The 14,889-nt window shown below is 43.8% G+C and overlaps 2 protein-coding genes across 8 annotated transcripts in view; one reads left to right on the forward strand and one right to left on the reverse strand.

The window, feature by feature from the left end:
• Positions 1-363: 363 nt before the first annotated feature.
• Positions 364-2,741, reverse strand: LOC106655806 (zinc finger protein OZF-like). 2 transcript variants are annotated; one of them, XM_023461225.1, is made up of 3 exons: positions 2,681-2,741; positions 2,489-2,603; positions 364-2,406 (listed from the first exon to the last, which is right to left on the reverse strand). In XM_023461225.1, exons 1-3 carry the CDS (start codon positions 2,713-2,715, stop codon positions 949-951), a joined length of 1,608 nt encoding a protein of 535 aa, XP_023316993.1. In that variant the 5' UTR covers positions 2,716-2,741; the 3' UTR covers positions 364-948. The 2 variants fall into 2 exon arrangements, with proteins under 2 accessions (XP_023316993.1, XP_023316990.1); XM_023461222.1 differs by having other exon boundaries at positions 2,468-2,603.
• A 3,872-nt stretch (positions 2,742-6,613) lies between these two features.
• LOC106655880 (transcription factor collier) overlaps positions 6,614-14,889 on the forward strand; it is a 93,719-nt gene continuing 85,443 nt past the window's right edge. For all 6 annotated transcript variants that reach the window (XR_002763569.1, XM_014376469.2, XM_023461142.1 and 3 more), the window contains exon 1: positions 6,614-7,691. Coding sequence is in view for 5 of the 6 variants with exons in the window: in XM_014376469.2 (XP_014231955.1) it covers positions 7,621-7,691 (71 nt within the window). In the remaining variant the exon portion in view is untranslated. The remainder of the gene's footprint in view (positions 7,692-14,889) is intronic.

Here is a 14,889-nt window from a genome sequence, read left to right on the forward strand (position 1 = left end):
GCAGTGAGCCAAGAACGCTTGAATAAATACGATTTCGACAAATTATGTTTTCGTATAGCTCGAAACGTATGAATGGGATTTGTGTCGATGCTGCCAATAAAAATTGCTTTTGCAAGCCTGTCGGTAGATTAGCGGTAAAAAAAATTTTTCGTAAATTTTGGATTGTTAGAACTTACAAAATCGTGTTACATATAGTATTCTAATATTTTAGATTGATTCAAAATGAGCAGTTTGGTATTTCTCTAGGAAAAATTTATTGATAAATACTAATACATTGTATTTACATAGATACGTTGTAGTAAGTTACGTAGTAAGATTATTCTAAAATTGTAGGAACACATGGTACCATAACGAATGAAAATATTTGAGTAAGTCTTCTGACCCAATGCACTACATCGTGCATTGCTATTATTGGCATAATTGAACGTACATTTTATACATTTATTTAGTCATAGCGGGTGAGTCGTGCGTCATATCAATCATTACTTCAAGAGTCTTGATGTGGGTTTCAAGATGATAATTTTACAAATATGTCTGACTGCATGTACATGCGCGGCTAATACACAATATCATAAATACAAAAATTTGTCATACCTAATGAGGAAAGCTCAATCTTTATACACTGAATTGATATGTCTGTTGAAATTACTCTTTGTTTAGAATTTCTTTCCGTAAATATCCCACACATGCGTAATTTTATTTTGCACTTCATCTATATGGATTTTAATACGATTGTTTTGTGATTATGATCTTCCGCATTAATTACATTCATATATAACACCATTGTGTAACGAATCGATGTGTTTTTTGAGTTTACTGTCACGTAAGAATTTCTCTTTACAAATGTCGGATGCATATGAAACACTATTGTGGGCCGAATAAACGTGTCTTTTAATTGAACTCTTCTCTGAAAATTTCTTCTCGCGTATATCACAAGCATATCGGACACTATTGTGTCTTGTCCTTATCTATGTGGATTTTGAGGATTCTTTTTTTGGTAAATGACTTTTCGCACTCACTAGATGCATATTTGACACCATTGTGCACATTTTCCATGTGCATTTTTAGGGTCCTTTTACGGCTAAATGACTTTTTGCACTCATTACATGCATGAGATATACCATTATGCACATTATCGATGTGAATTTTGAGATTACTTTTTTGTGAATATGATCTTCTGCATTGATTACATGCATGTGTAACACCATTGTGCACCTTTTCAATGTGGGTTTTAAGATGAGATCTCTGTGTGAATGATTTTTCACACTCATTACATGCATGAGATACACCATTATGCACCGACTCGATATGGGTTCTGAGAATACCTTTCGTTGTGAAGTTCTTCCCGCAAATATCACATGCATATCTGATACCATTGTGCACATTTTCCATGTGGATTGTGAGGGGCCTTTTATGGGTAAATGATTTTTCGCACTCATTACATGCATGAGATATACCATTATGCACCGAGTCGATATGGGTTCTGAGAATACTTTTCGTTGTGAAGTTCTTCCCGCAAATATCACATGCATATCTAAAACCATTGTGCACTGTTTCAATGTGGATTTTAAGATGAAATTTGCGAGTGAATGATTTTTCACACTCATTACATGCATGTCTTATACCATTATGTTTCGCGTCGTTGTGGCGTTTGAGACCAAGTTTTGTTTTAAATTTCAATCCACATGTATCACAAATGATACTACTATTCACTTTATCAGTGTGCACCGTTTCAATGTGGATTTTAAGATGAAATCTCTGTGAGAATGAGTTTCCACACTCATTACATGCATGTCTTATACCCTTATGTTTCGCGTCGTTGTGGCGTTTGAGACCAAATTTTGTTTTAAATTTCAATCCACATGTATCACAAATGATACTACTATTCACTTTATCAGTGTGCACACTTTCGATATGGATTTTGAGGGAACTTTTTTGGATAAATGACTTTTTGCACTCATTACATGCATGTCTTATACCCTTATGTTTCCCGTCGTTGTGGCGTTTGAGACCAAGTTTTGTTTTAAATTTCAATCCACATGTATCACAAATGATTCTACTATTCACTTTATCGATGGATGTTTTGAGTCTATGTTTAAAGATTGATGTTTCTTCAACTCTTCTCTTATCATTTTGCTTACTGAGTTCGCAATCGGAATTCATAATCAATTTTTCTGCTTCTTCATTAACAAATTCTTCTTTTACTACCCCAGCATTTTCTACTTTTATTGTTTTTTGAGTTTGATCGTTGAATATCATATTCTGCAAATAATTTTCAGAAGAATCCTCCATTTTCTTAAGTAGTAATAAACCCGTGTCGGGCTTTACATCTTTACACTCGAAAATTATTTCCATGTCGTCATGAGGATCAGCTGTTTCATCATACTCTTGTTTAAGCCTTTGGATCTGAAATAAAATCGAAATGATATGATGAAATTGTAAAAGCAGATATTTACCATAACAGTACCACAAAATTATCAACTCTTACTGTATTTCCATGCATCAATTGGGAAAATTCAACATTTTGAACTTCAGGGGCCTTGTCAATTGTTTGATTATCTTCATTATCATCTAGCGACATATCAATTGGTTCCTGTTTTACTCTAAAATAAATACAATAAGATCAAGTATTACGCTATGATATTTTATTCTGTTTTATTTCTAACAAAGTAAAAATTACCTAACAGCACAGCTGAATGTATCGCTCGATTCCATCTTGCTTAGTTTAAACTTCGGCAGCGATTAATCTATCTATAGTACTACTATACATCGAACAAGGTAGATTGAATTTCATAATATTTACAAGTTATGTTTTGAAAACCGTTTGAACTGTTATAAGTAAGCTGAAAGAGGCTAAAGTATTATTGTTATATTATTGAAGAAATTATATTAATTTCGTGTCTAATGAATATTAAGATTTTACTATGTATAAGTATTATTTTATTATTTTCTTCGATGTACGCTAAAAAAGAGATTGTACGTTACTTTTTTTCGTAGGCCTGAGCACGAAGTATTTAAAAAAAAAACACCTTTGATTGGTCAGTTGAAGATAATGAAAGACGAATGAATTAAGAATCCGGGGAGTGGCTAAGACACACGACACCTGTCAATAAAGTGGTAGCTCAGAATTAATCTAAAAAAATAACATGGTTAGTGCCGTGGACTATTGGACAGATTAAAATGACTTGATAAAATGAGATTCTTTAATAAAACTCGAAATTGTTGCTCATCAATCGTTGTCAACTATACGAGAGGATTAAGTACAGGAAAAAACATACGCGCAAGAGGCGATAAGTATCCATCGTTGCTTTATGGGCAAGTCAGGATAGTAAACATGCAGCGGAAAAGTACGAAGAGCGTCATACTGTGTACAGGCGACCAAAAAAGAGTACGTGGACCCGCGTTGATCCGCGTCAGGAACACGTAACGCACGAAAAGTTACACGCATAACAATCCATGCAAAATTGCCCAGAAAAATATTATCATAGCTGAGTAATGAGCTTACGGGCGCTTAGTCTCTCGCTTTTCTCGCATTGACCCGAAAATGTAAATACGCATAGACGTATGCTCTCGTTCGCCTTTGCCGCTCGCGTGCGCGTCCCTTTTCCTGAATACATACGCACACACACACACGCATATACAGACGTACATTTATATACGTATACGCATTCATTCTGCAGAGTGCAGGGTCTTTACAGATAATTGGATTTAACGTTCTCGCGCAAGCTCCGATGTTCATTTGACATTGCGTGCGCGTGGACACACACGAGGCAGTGAATAGAGAGGCTGCTGCTGCTTTCGCGTTGCTATTGCTATTGCTGCTGCTGCTGGACGAGCTGTGTGACGGGTACGATTGGATTATATTATGCTAACTGCTAACTGCTGTGCACATGCTCGTGCTAACGTATGTATGAACGAGACGTTTAAGGAACCGTTTACATTTATCCGAATGTGCGGCATATATTTATTTGTGCGACGCAGTATGGGAACAAGTACGCATCAACGATTGACAGAAATCTACTCGAAATTTTCATGCTTTGACTTATATACATTAATTTTTACTTTGCCACTTGCAGATTTACAGAAAAAGATACTCGCCATCTAGCGGTAGAGACTGGCTCTAATTTTGATTGAATTTTCATATGATTAATTAACGCGCAAAGTCAATAAGTGTTGATACATGCATTTTTAAAACCTAATTTTACATTATATATTAAAGTTCCTTTTAACAGGTGTGATTCATTCATCGAAATTAATACAAACTGGGGTATAAATGAAATATTAATTAGACTTTATTAGTTTTCATATAATCAAAATATGAAATATGAAAATTTCATCATCTTACAATTCAACAATTAGTTTTGTAACAATGATACAACATTTCAACGTGACTAATATATGCTGCATTTATGCCACATAACGTTATAAAACATATTTCTATTGAATTATAGCTATTGAATATAAACGAAGTGTTCAAAATCGACAACCAATGTATAAAACGCCTAATTTATTTCTTCAAAATAGGTTTAATCAATGATGATTTTACATTTTCTTTGACTGCTATACCAATAACACGAACGAACAATCGAAACAAATCAAATTAAATGCGTACACAACACGATTTTAATATCCTCGTGTAAAATTGTTCTTTTGTATCTCACCACCAACGTTCAAAAAAGTACGTAAATGTTTTTACGGCGCGGCGAATTTCGCTGCGTCTTTCAACGCATCGCCACCGACGCTGCACAATGGCTGGAGAGCTGCTGGGCGTGTGCTCGCGCACTAGCAGCTTTTAAAAAAACATCTAATTTGTAAGTAAAAAGTAATGTCTCGTGGCCACCCCTCCCCGCGATAAATATTTCACGAGGCTCCATATACGCCTATAATATGCGACGGCCTCTTGCTGTATAGCTGGGCGATGAACTATATCTTGCTTATATCATGGCTTGGATATACAGCCGGGCGCGCGAGCGGGACACGCGGTATTTTCCGCAGACTTTAACGTCATAATGCAGAGCAGTTTATGCCCATGCAGCGGTCATAAAAGGCCGTCGTAAACGCGCGCTGGGTCGCCTTTATTCGCGCGCGCTCGCGAGATGCTGCCTAAGACGTAGTATCCTCCTTGGCTCCCATATACATAATGAGTGCCGGCCCGTGTCGTCGTGGAAAGCTTTTCGAGGGCTTATGAGCTCCCTAAACACGCGTATCATGATGTATAAAGAAACGCCGACCTTACATTCACGCATATGGTACGGTAGTCCATCTGCGAGTCGAGAGACAAAAACATCGATTTATCATTCGCTTGACGCTACGACTCGTACATTCATATATTTTAAACGCGTGGTATCCATAGCTACCACACTTTTATACATAGAAGTGAACCGCATTCTTAACACCTTAAAAAAACATATCGTAATTAGATACGAGTTACGCGTGCCTCGAAGCCTGACGTACGCATAGAAAGGAAAGGAAAAAGACGTGATTTTCATTAAAAAAAAAACCAAAGTAAATGAAGTATTAGGAGTTTTTATCGTACGCATAGAAAGGAATGTAAAAAGACGTGATTTTCATTCAAAAAAGCTAAAGGAAATGATGTATTAAGAGTTTTAAATCGTTGACGTATTCAAAACGGAGGAAAAATCTCAGACAAGCTCGAACAAGTGACTATATAGAACGATACTTGTGTTTTACGTAGATAATTAATTCAATCACAGATGTTTCGAGCTGTCGAGAAGCGCAGTGCACGATGATGGATGAATATAGGAATGAAAAACCAAATGCAAGCGGTCATGGTTCTAATACGTCCGTATGGATTAATGCATGAAGAGATTTATAAGGCACAGCTGTATATTGAAACAGTGCATTTGACTGCATCTCATTAGATGTCATAATGAGAACAATTAGAGCTCATAAGAGAACGTCTATATAGACAATGAGACAATGGCTAAAAATAACAAAACTTTCCTTCGTGTAATTTGATCCTAAATCCTAAATAATTAGTTCAATAAACAGCTTCCGAATAACCACCTCGTCATCTCCTCGCACTCGTGGACCAAAAAAAAAAAAAATTCTTCCTACGTTCCCACGTCGTCCTAACACACCGACGGCAGTCGGCGCAATGATCGAATTGGCGCACAATCAGCCTCGCGGCTTCGCAGCGCTGTGGCGCCACGATCTCCGCGCGAAAATTGGCCCACGCACGAACTCAACACACAAAGGCGCGCGAGCGCGAAACTCCACCCGCCCCCGTCGCTGATAAGCTCGCGGCGGTCTCGGTGGCGGCGGCTATTGGTCGTGGGCGTGGCCCGGTTGGAGCGTCGATTGGCGCTGCCCCCACCGCTCGTCGGCATTGGCGGGCGCCACGAGCGGAGCGCTACGTGGGGTAGGAGGGGGGGAATCCCACGAGCGCGAGGCAGTATCTTCGCGCTGCGCCGTCGACTCCACCTTCCCTGGTATTCGCACAAGCGGGGCTCGCTAGCTAGCCAGTTTCTCTCCTTGTGCAAAAGTCGCTGCCGCTGCCGCTGCTGTTGCGCGCGCGCCCAACGCCGAACTACCCTCGGGACAATTGCGTGGCCGTCCGTGACACATTCGACAAGCGGCGCCGTAACGGGAAGCAACGACGCGCGGCTAGGGACTTGCGCTGATGGCACAGCAGCAGCAGCAGTAGTAGGCAGTAGTAGTAGGCAGTGCTGCGGCAGATACAGTCACCCCTCTACCACTACCACAGCAGACGGAGACTCGAGCCTTGCGACGCTCTCTCCTGTTATACCCAGCAGCAGTTCGCTCTATCTATATCTCTCGCACGGACGCAAGCGTCTGCTGTGCGCTGCTTCTCTCTCGCGTGCCCGGTGAACTTTTTGCCATTTCTCGGGGCCTCCTTATTCTCCTCTCCTACTCTCTCTTCCTCTCTCTCTCCATGGCATGGGCGGCCATCTATTCTCGCTTCGAACGACACTCAGGTGTGAGACTACCGTCCCGGGAGCCTCTTTACATATAAACAGTGCGTTGTGAGACTCTCGACTGCTCGAGACGTTGCAAGAGGATCCCTGTCTCTGTACCCATTGACAACCTATATACCCAGTGCGCGTAATACTATACCAATCCGAACGGTTTAAATGCCGATCGTTGTTTGTCGCTAAAGTGTCGTGTCCATTGAGGAAATAAATGAAAAAACAGTGCGCGAAGCTGCGAGGACTATAATAATAAAATATACACACGATATAAAACTGTTCGCGTGAGACGCGAGAGTGAGATCGAAAAGAAAAACAGTGTTGATCGTTCATCGCGTAATACGAGACGCGCTCGAATTTTTTGTTATTGTTGTGTCCGTTGCTGTTGGTTTTCTCGAGTGCGTAAGCGAACGGCCTCACGACGCGTTCCGACGAGTGGAACAGTCTGCTGCCCAGCTCCACGTTGGTGGGCGCTGGGGGCACGCCATGGCTCGGCCTCGGCGCAGCGGCGGCGGGTGCCGGAGGCACGGGGACCAGCGCGGGCGCGGGCAGCCCCGTCGAGCTCGAGGGCCACTGGGGCCGCAAGCTCTACGGGGCCAGCGTGGCGCCGCCCCCGCCCGCCACGCACCACCATCATCCGCGCACGCCACTGGTGTTCGCGCCCCAGGACATGAGGCAGATCCTGAAGGAGGAGCCCGTACCCAGGGCCTGGCCACAGCCGACGCTCGCCGACAATAACGGGTTAGTACAGTTGCAATTTGGATTTTTGTGATACGAACGCGTGTGTATGGGGTGCGCGATTAGGGATTAAATTTCACGTTGTCGCTATCGGTGTTTACGGATTATTATATTTACTTTGGAGCGACGCGTTTATCGTACGGACTAAATACAAATACCACAGGATGACATTTCCAATTCGAGAAGTAATAGTTTCGAACAAAGGCACATTAATTTCGCTAAAAAAAAAAAATTAGATAAATCACGAATTCAGGAACTTGTCGCGTATAAAAATTCGCTCGACATATGTCGCGCGAGAGAAAAAAGAGAGCGAAAAAGAATTTATATCATATATAGCGGTACGGGCAAAACCACACAGCATGGCAGCCGAGGCACGTGATACGCCCGTGTGTGTCTATGTGTGTCTGTATATTCAGTAGTAGGCCACTCAGCTTTTATATATAAAGCAAACGTCGTGAAGTATTAAAGCTCATCGATCAATGGGCGTTTCGGCTGAGTTACGCTGGTATAGCTCGTGTATACGCGCGGTAGAGATGTATTACGGTAGCTCTATATACCCCGTACGCGCGGAAACTCATTGAGGTTTCATCCCTCTGTCGAGGCTCCTCTTTCAGATTTGCCCGGAGAAGAGAATGAGAACGAGAGAGGAAGACAGTAGGAGCTAGAAGCTCCGTCCTATGTGTATAGTATATAATACACGATGGCGCGGGATATATAGAGTAAAGAGACGCGCGCGTACGGTCCTTTAGCGGCTGAAGTTTCGCTAGAATTCTCATCCTCTCTCTCTCTATCCATCTCTCAGCTGCCCTCGTGCACGAGCTATCGTAATCTGTATTCATTAAGCGTCAAAGCTAATGCTATATATATCGGAGCGAGTAATCGCCGAAGCTGTTCTCGCAGCTATTTAACGCCAATTCGATGCGCGCGACCTTCGCAGGTAGGGATGATAGACAACAACGCGCTGTATATTAAATCGATCAATTAAAGCGACGAGCGAAAATTCAACTTACGCCTGGAGCTTGCGAACGTGAGCACGCGCGAGTTTTTCGGGGGAGGGCTTTGATACGTACATACACAGCTGCGCTAGCGCTAGAAAGTCGGAATAATAAAATAAGCAATCAACTTTAACAGCGTGTAAAGTCGAGCGTGCACGCGCGCGTCTACAAAACCGCTAAACAAGGCGTGCGAGAGAGTAAAAGTCTCAAAGAACTGCACTCCTCTCTTCCTTACTCTCTCTCTCTCTCACGTCGTTGTTTCGCAACTTTTCCCCCTGTACCTTCCCCGTGTATATACAGGCGCGTTTAGAGAGAGAGAGAGAGAGAGAGAGAGAGAGAGAGAGAGAGAGAAGCTGCGCGCCTTATCTGAGCTCAAGCTTTGCCTTGACTCGCTTTTGCTTGCGGCGTGCATAATACACAAGCGGTACACACTACGCGGTTATAACCTTTGCCTATGGTAAATATAGACGCGCGCGCGGGTGCCTACACACACGCCATTACGAAGGGCCGCCACGATAAAGTCCTTGTTTTTCAAAAGTTCGTGGGCAAAAAAAAAAAAAAACGAAGGAAGGAAGAAAACGAAGCAAAAAAACAGTTACGCCTCCCGATCTCACCCGCATAATAGGCCATGAGAGGACGACGAGCGAAAGAGTTTATACGAGAGAAAGAGAGAACGACGAGAGGATGATACCGTGTATGTGTGTGAGTGTGTGTATAAAACTAAAACGTTACCTGGCCTCGTTTAACGCCAGGCACGCTTTAAAGCTCGAAGGTAGCTCTAGCTGGCCGTGTTAAAGCTTGCGGTTTATGTGTGCTTTTGGCCGTGCGTACGTGTACGAGCGCGGGGCACGTACGTACGGGTACGACTCTCAAAGCGTCGGACGCCTCTCGCTTACCGTACACACAGCATGGAGAGAGAGAGTACAGTGACACACTCGACTTAAATTCGCGCGCTTACGGGCTTTCATTAAATTAACCGCCGGATTTACGAGCTGTTAGCTCGTATTTAAACGGCTACTAGTGTACCACTGAACTCTGTGGTCAAGACTAATTTCGCGCGTGCGTTACGCGTAATCACGTATCGCGTCGATAGAGCGCTCACGATTTTATAGATGTATATATGCGTGTACTTTGTATCGAATGTATAAAATGCGAAGCGGTGCAAAGAGAAAAAAAAAATTGTACATCGCTGCCACGTACGATTTCTATCCCACATTTTCATTCCCAAAAAGCGTATAGTATATAGATATAAAACTGTACATAATGTGCGAGCTTTTCGGATCCCCCTATATACGTAAACCTTTTGCGCGAGAGGGCACAACGCACGGGCGCGCGATGGCAGGCAGGAACGCGCACGAGCACAAACACGTCGACGACGACGAAGAGAGAGAGCGAGAGAGAGAGACAAAGCAATCGGCTCCGTAGAATCGCAATAAATCGCTCGATATACGCGCACACACGAGAGCGAATTGAGAGAGAGAGAGATACGGAGCTTTCTGGATAATATTTATGCCTGGAGTGCTGTATTCTATAGCGTCGAAGAGCCAAAAGCTCTCGCTCGTTGGCGCCCAGCAGCATGATTCATAATAATGCACACGCTGCAATTCACCCGCGTGCTCGTACGCGCACGGACGAGAGAGTATCGCGAGAGATAATGAGCTATTTGTAACGCGCGTTCACGCGCAGTTATATATCGGGCATTACGGTGCACATGCCAAGAGAGCGAGTCGCTCTGTATCGAATATCGCTGTTGCGTATTGAATATATAACAAGCCGAGGCGAGCTTGATTTTTTAATGCAACCCTGATCACGCGAAAGAATCGAACGTAGTCGACTCTTCAATGAAAAGCTCGCGAGTTTACCAAGATGCAAGTTGCAAGTGCCAAGCTTATTATATGCATCGTACACTTTTCACAGAAAACTCGCGCATAACTATGTACAATGACACAAACGCGTTCATTAATAAACATGCACGTGTGCGACTGCGATGTTCGCGGGTAAGGGAGGGGGCGATACAGTGCGTATGCAGATCCGCAGGCAAACGCGGCGCGAGGATACGATCGAAAGCGTGGGCGTAATTATCGACACGACGCGCGCCTGTATGTCCGCCTGTCGCTGTCGATATTGCATACACACCCACCCGCCGGCCGTGCACAAACACACACACGCACACATGCACAATCTATATACACTGCATTCGAGAGAGGCTTCGGCAAACACACAAACTGCGAGCGACAATTTGCAAATGGCGTTAGACACGTCGTTGCTGCTGACCGCCTCGTCGTTCAGTACAGTGTCATATCTCTCGCTCTCTCTTGGTTTGTTGTCGCGCGTCAAATATGTTCGTTATGTCCCCCGTACTCTGCTATATACTGTGACAGTGCCAGCGGGCTGCCGCCACCGACGCTTTGTTCAAATCTATATAGAACGTATGCATCCGTATACGCGAGTTAAACGCGTTTAATATTTCTTGCTTTGCCTCTTTTTTCCTCATTCTACGTGCTTACTTTACGACGATGCACACTTTCATTAAAAAATGACGTATTACAATCGTTCGTATTATAAAAAGCAGAAAGCTCGCCTTCGCACCCTTTACCTGTATCAGCTGGGGCACGTATACACGCAGCTCCGAAACGTACGTACGTGCGACGGTGGTCATGTAGCAATTTGCAGCCGGTCGTGTTGGCCGCGCGCGTTATTACAGTTACACGCGCACACACATAAACTATATACTGCGATCTCTCTCGCTTATAAGCGTCGCTGCAATGCCTCCGCGCGCTAACAAGAGCTCGTTTAATTGTGGCCGCGCGCGTTCCTGAACTGCCGTATAATTGCGATGAAAATTCGGTGGTTTTCGGGCGTCGTGTATAGCGGGAAATTCTCGTACGCGCAATTTGTTTGTGTTTTTACTTCTTTTTTTTTTTCATTTTATTCCGTTTCCTATATCGAACGATACGCGTGTGTATGATAATCGCTTATGTACATGTAAACACACGGCCGATACAGTCAGCGGCGCGCGAGTTCGCTCAATTACCGCGGAATTAATGATCTAATCGCGGTAATTAATCAAAGCTGTACATAGGCTGGGTATATAGAGAGACTATAGACTATACTAGACTACCGCGCACACGTACTCTGCATGCGTAAACTATACGAGCGAAGAGCCGAGCGCCGATCGTGCGTAACGAACGCGAAATCTCGCTTATGCGTGACGCTTTGCCGCTGCGTATACACATAGGCTCGGATACTCGTTATATCGCAAAGCTCGTGTCTGTGCTTTGCATGCGAGAGGGTAGTAGCTCTCGTTCTCTCTCTGGCGCAAGAGTAGCGAGCTTGCGCCCACGTATGCACATAAACCAGAGAGAGGAACGAAATAATCGGACGTTGGCAAGAGTTATGGGGCGCGAAGAGCGAGAGATGCGCGCGCGGCCCGAGCCTCGGTTAATCAGCCAACGAGGAGGATAATTATCGACGCGTTCGAGTCTCGTATATCAATGCGCGCGCTGCACTGTGCAGCAGCGGCTATCTCTATCTCGTAAGCGCGAGTAAATTTCGATAAATATATACACGAAATGGATTTATAATTTGACTTATATCCTACTTTTTTCGCGTGGTGCATGAGTTTTTCTTCGAAAGAACCACGCTTCGACGAAGAATCGATTGTAAATAATGCGTTTCGCGACACGTGCCTGCAAACACAAATACTCACTCCCCGCTTTCGAGCTGTGCAGCGTATCATATCGTAAACTGCGTGGAAGCTCGATATATGCACTCGACCGCGGCTCCAAAGCACCATAGGCTTTTTATACTTTACCGAGAAAACAATACGCTCGTTTTATAAAAGGAGCTTGCGCGCCACCCGAGTCACAAAACGCCGAGAAATATATGCTGAAATATATATATTTTTTATGTTCATATTTCTCGTTTTTTTTTTATTTTTGTTCGTTTTTTATGTCAAACTCGTTGGAAGAAAAGAGGCTATATAACGTTATATATCACTCGCGCGCGAAGCGACGATGAATTTGTCGATATAATAGCGCGAGCTTCCCCGTATAGATACAATATCAGATTGAATCTTCGCGCGCCAGAGAATCACATCCTTTCCCAAATATTTAAAGAGCCGATTGCCGCTATATTTGACTCTCTCTCTTCGTACGATAAATCTATCATTACCCACACATTCACGAATACATAATGATAATAATGTGCGCGCGACGCAGAAAGCGGAGGACTGCGTAGATATAAATATAAGCGAGGCGCAGGGGAGGGCGTCGCGCTATAAATGTTCCAATCTCAGATTAATCACCCGTTAAGAGAAACATATCGACGTCGCAATAATCGATGTGCCTATGCGGCTGCCTCGGCGTGTGAATACACGTGTTATACGTGTGTGTGTGTGTGTAACTCCGCTCGCACAACCTCGAGCTGCGAGCAGCAGCAGCAGTAGCAGCGAATTCGAGTGCCGTCGCTGCCGTGGCTGTGCGGCTGTTATATATAGAGGGCCGCTCGCGCGCGCGCGCGTGACAAATGCCACGCCGATAGCATCGTTTATTTCGCACAAATGCGCTGCAAAACTGCCTGCTATTCATTTTGCCAGCAGCGGCGCCAGCTTTCACATACAAGGCACCAACACACATGCTGCTCTTTTTTGCGCCTCTATGTGTATACACCGAATATATACTCATCCTCCTCCTCCTCTCTGTGCATATAGGCAACAACAACAGCAGCAGCAGCAGCATCGGGTCAGCCAGAAGGCACGTTGAATGTATATATAGACGCGCACGGGTGATAATCCGATTTTTAGCACCGCCCGTTTATGCTGTATATACACTATACGCACATGCATCGAATCGCGCCGAGCCATCGTTTTTACTCCCCCGCTCCGAGCGCGCTCCATACAACCACTTCTCGGTCTCTCTGTCTCTCGCTCGAATCTGTTTTTTTTCATCTCTCTTTTTTTTAACGAATTGTGATTTGACCTGAAAATTATAAACACATGCGTATGCTCGTCGACGTACGCACGTGTATATAAATAAATAACGCGTTAATTTGTTTACCTATTTAACGAGAGATTATTTGACTTACGACGGACAATTATTGTATCGAGAAAAGAGAAAATATATCGACGTTCTCTATTACGATGTTTAGATGCAACCCATGTAGCGTACGTAGCGTACAAAAGATCCAACTGTGGCCGAAACTCCAATTTCGCCTCCTAATTAGCATAATCTAAATAGCCGGGCATCGTATCGTACAGACCTCTCTAACGGTTTCTTCTGTCCACGCAAAGACAAACGATCCTCTTGTCCGTGTTTACCAAAATGAAGATGATGATCACCCCATAATGATCGATTGCATCCACGATCGAAGATCGAAAATTTGACGCGCAGTCGTAGCGCATCTTCAGTCCCGGTATGGGTCGCATATGGACATAACGAAAAGAAAACAAAAATCTCGACAGTCATGTCGGTCATCGTCCGTTTGTTAAAATCTGTCCAGAATATTAAGTTTCAATTTGTTCGTGATTCTCCACCTAATGTGCAACGAGAGGAGATTCGAATGTCGAGCTGTGATTCAGCAAAATCATTTTTAAGATGTATCGCCTCTCACGAGCGTGGATCGAAGAGGCACGGATTTTTATTCTCGAGTTAAATTGTCGGTTTGTTTTTTCTTACCATATTTTCTGTCCCCCCTTTTCGATGTCTCCTTTTGTTTCGTTTTTTGTTTCAAATGATGGAAAACCGACTAGTAGCGTGAACGATGATTCAGCAGTGAAAAGTTGTAATGGTCGCTTGTGTGTTCTTTTATTACCGCGATGATCGATTCGTGCTGCATAATCATCGTTTATCGGCTATTGTATACAATATATATAATAATATCTACGATATACACATGTGCACGTGGGTCGCATATTATATATCGGATGCTCGTATTATAGGCCCCGAAAACTTGAGCCAGCGTCGCGAGATAGCTGCCCGCGTGAGTTTTGTGTGTGCGCGTGTTTACACAGGGTCCAGCGCCATATACTTCGAGGGGTGAAGTTTTGCCACACTTATGGGCCATTACTCAAAACAGCGAAATGACCATCGGCCCCATGATAATCTCGCGACACATGAGGTCTCTCTCTCTCTCTCTCTCTGTCTCTTGTAATGTACGCGCGACTCCGACGCCGATAACGCGGGGACGGATTTGGCATAATCGCGCAC

This window comes from Trichogramma pretiosum, unplaced genomic scaffold (assembly GCF_000599845.2).
Source record: "Trichogramma pretiosum strain Unisexual culture from Peru unplaced genomic scaffold, Tpre_2.0 scaffold49, whole genome shotgun sequence".
Taxonomy (NCBI): Eukaryota; Metazoa; Arthropoda; class Insecta; order Hymenoptera; family Trichogrammatidae; genus Trichogramma; species Trichogramma pretiosum.

Excerpts from the sequence above, each read along its gene's own strand:
- LOC106655806 (XM_023461222.1), bottom strand. The coding sequence starts at position 2,715 with ATGGAATCGAGCGATACATTCAGCTGTGCTGTTAG. Across the intron at positions 2,604-2,680 it reads ACATTCAGCTGTGCTGTTAG|AGTAAAACAGGAACCAATTG; the intron begins GTAATTTTTACT and ends TATTTATTTTAG. Across the intron at positions 2,407-2,467 it reads TAAGAGTTGATAATTTTGTG|ATCCAAAGGCTTAAACAAGA; the intron begins GTACTGTTATGG and ends ATTTTATTTCAG.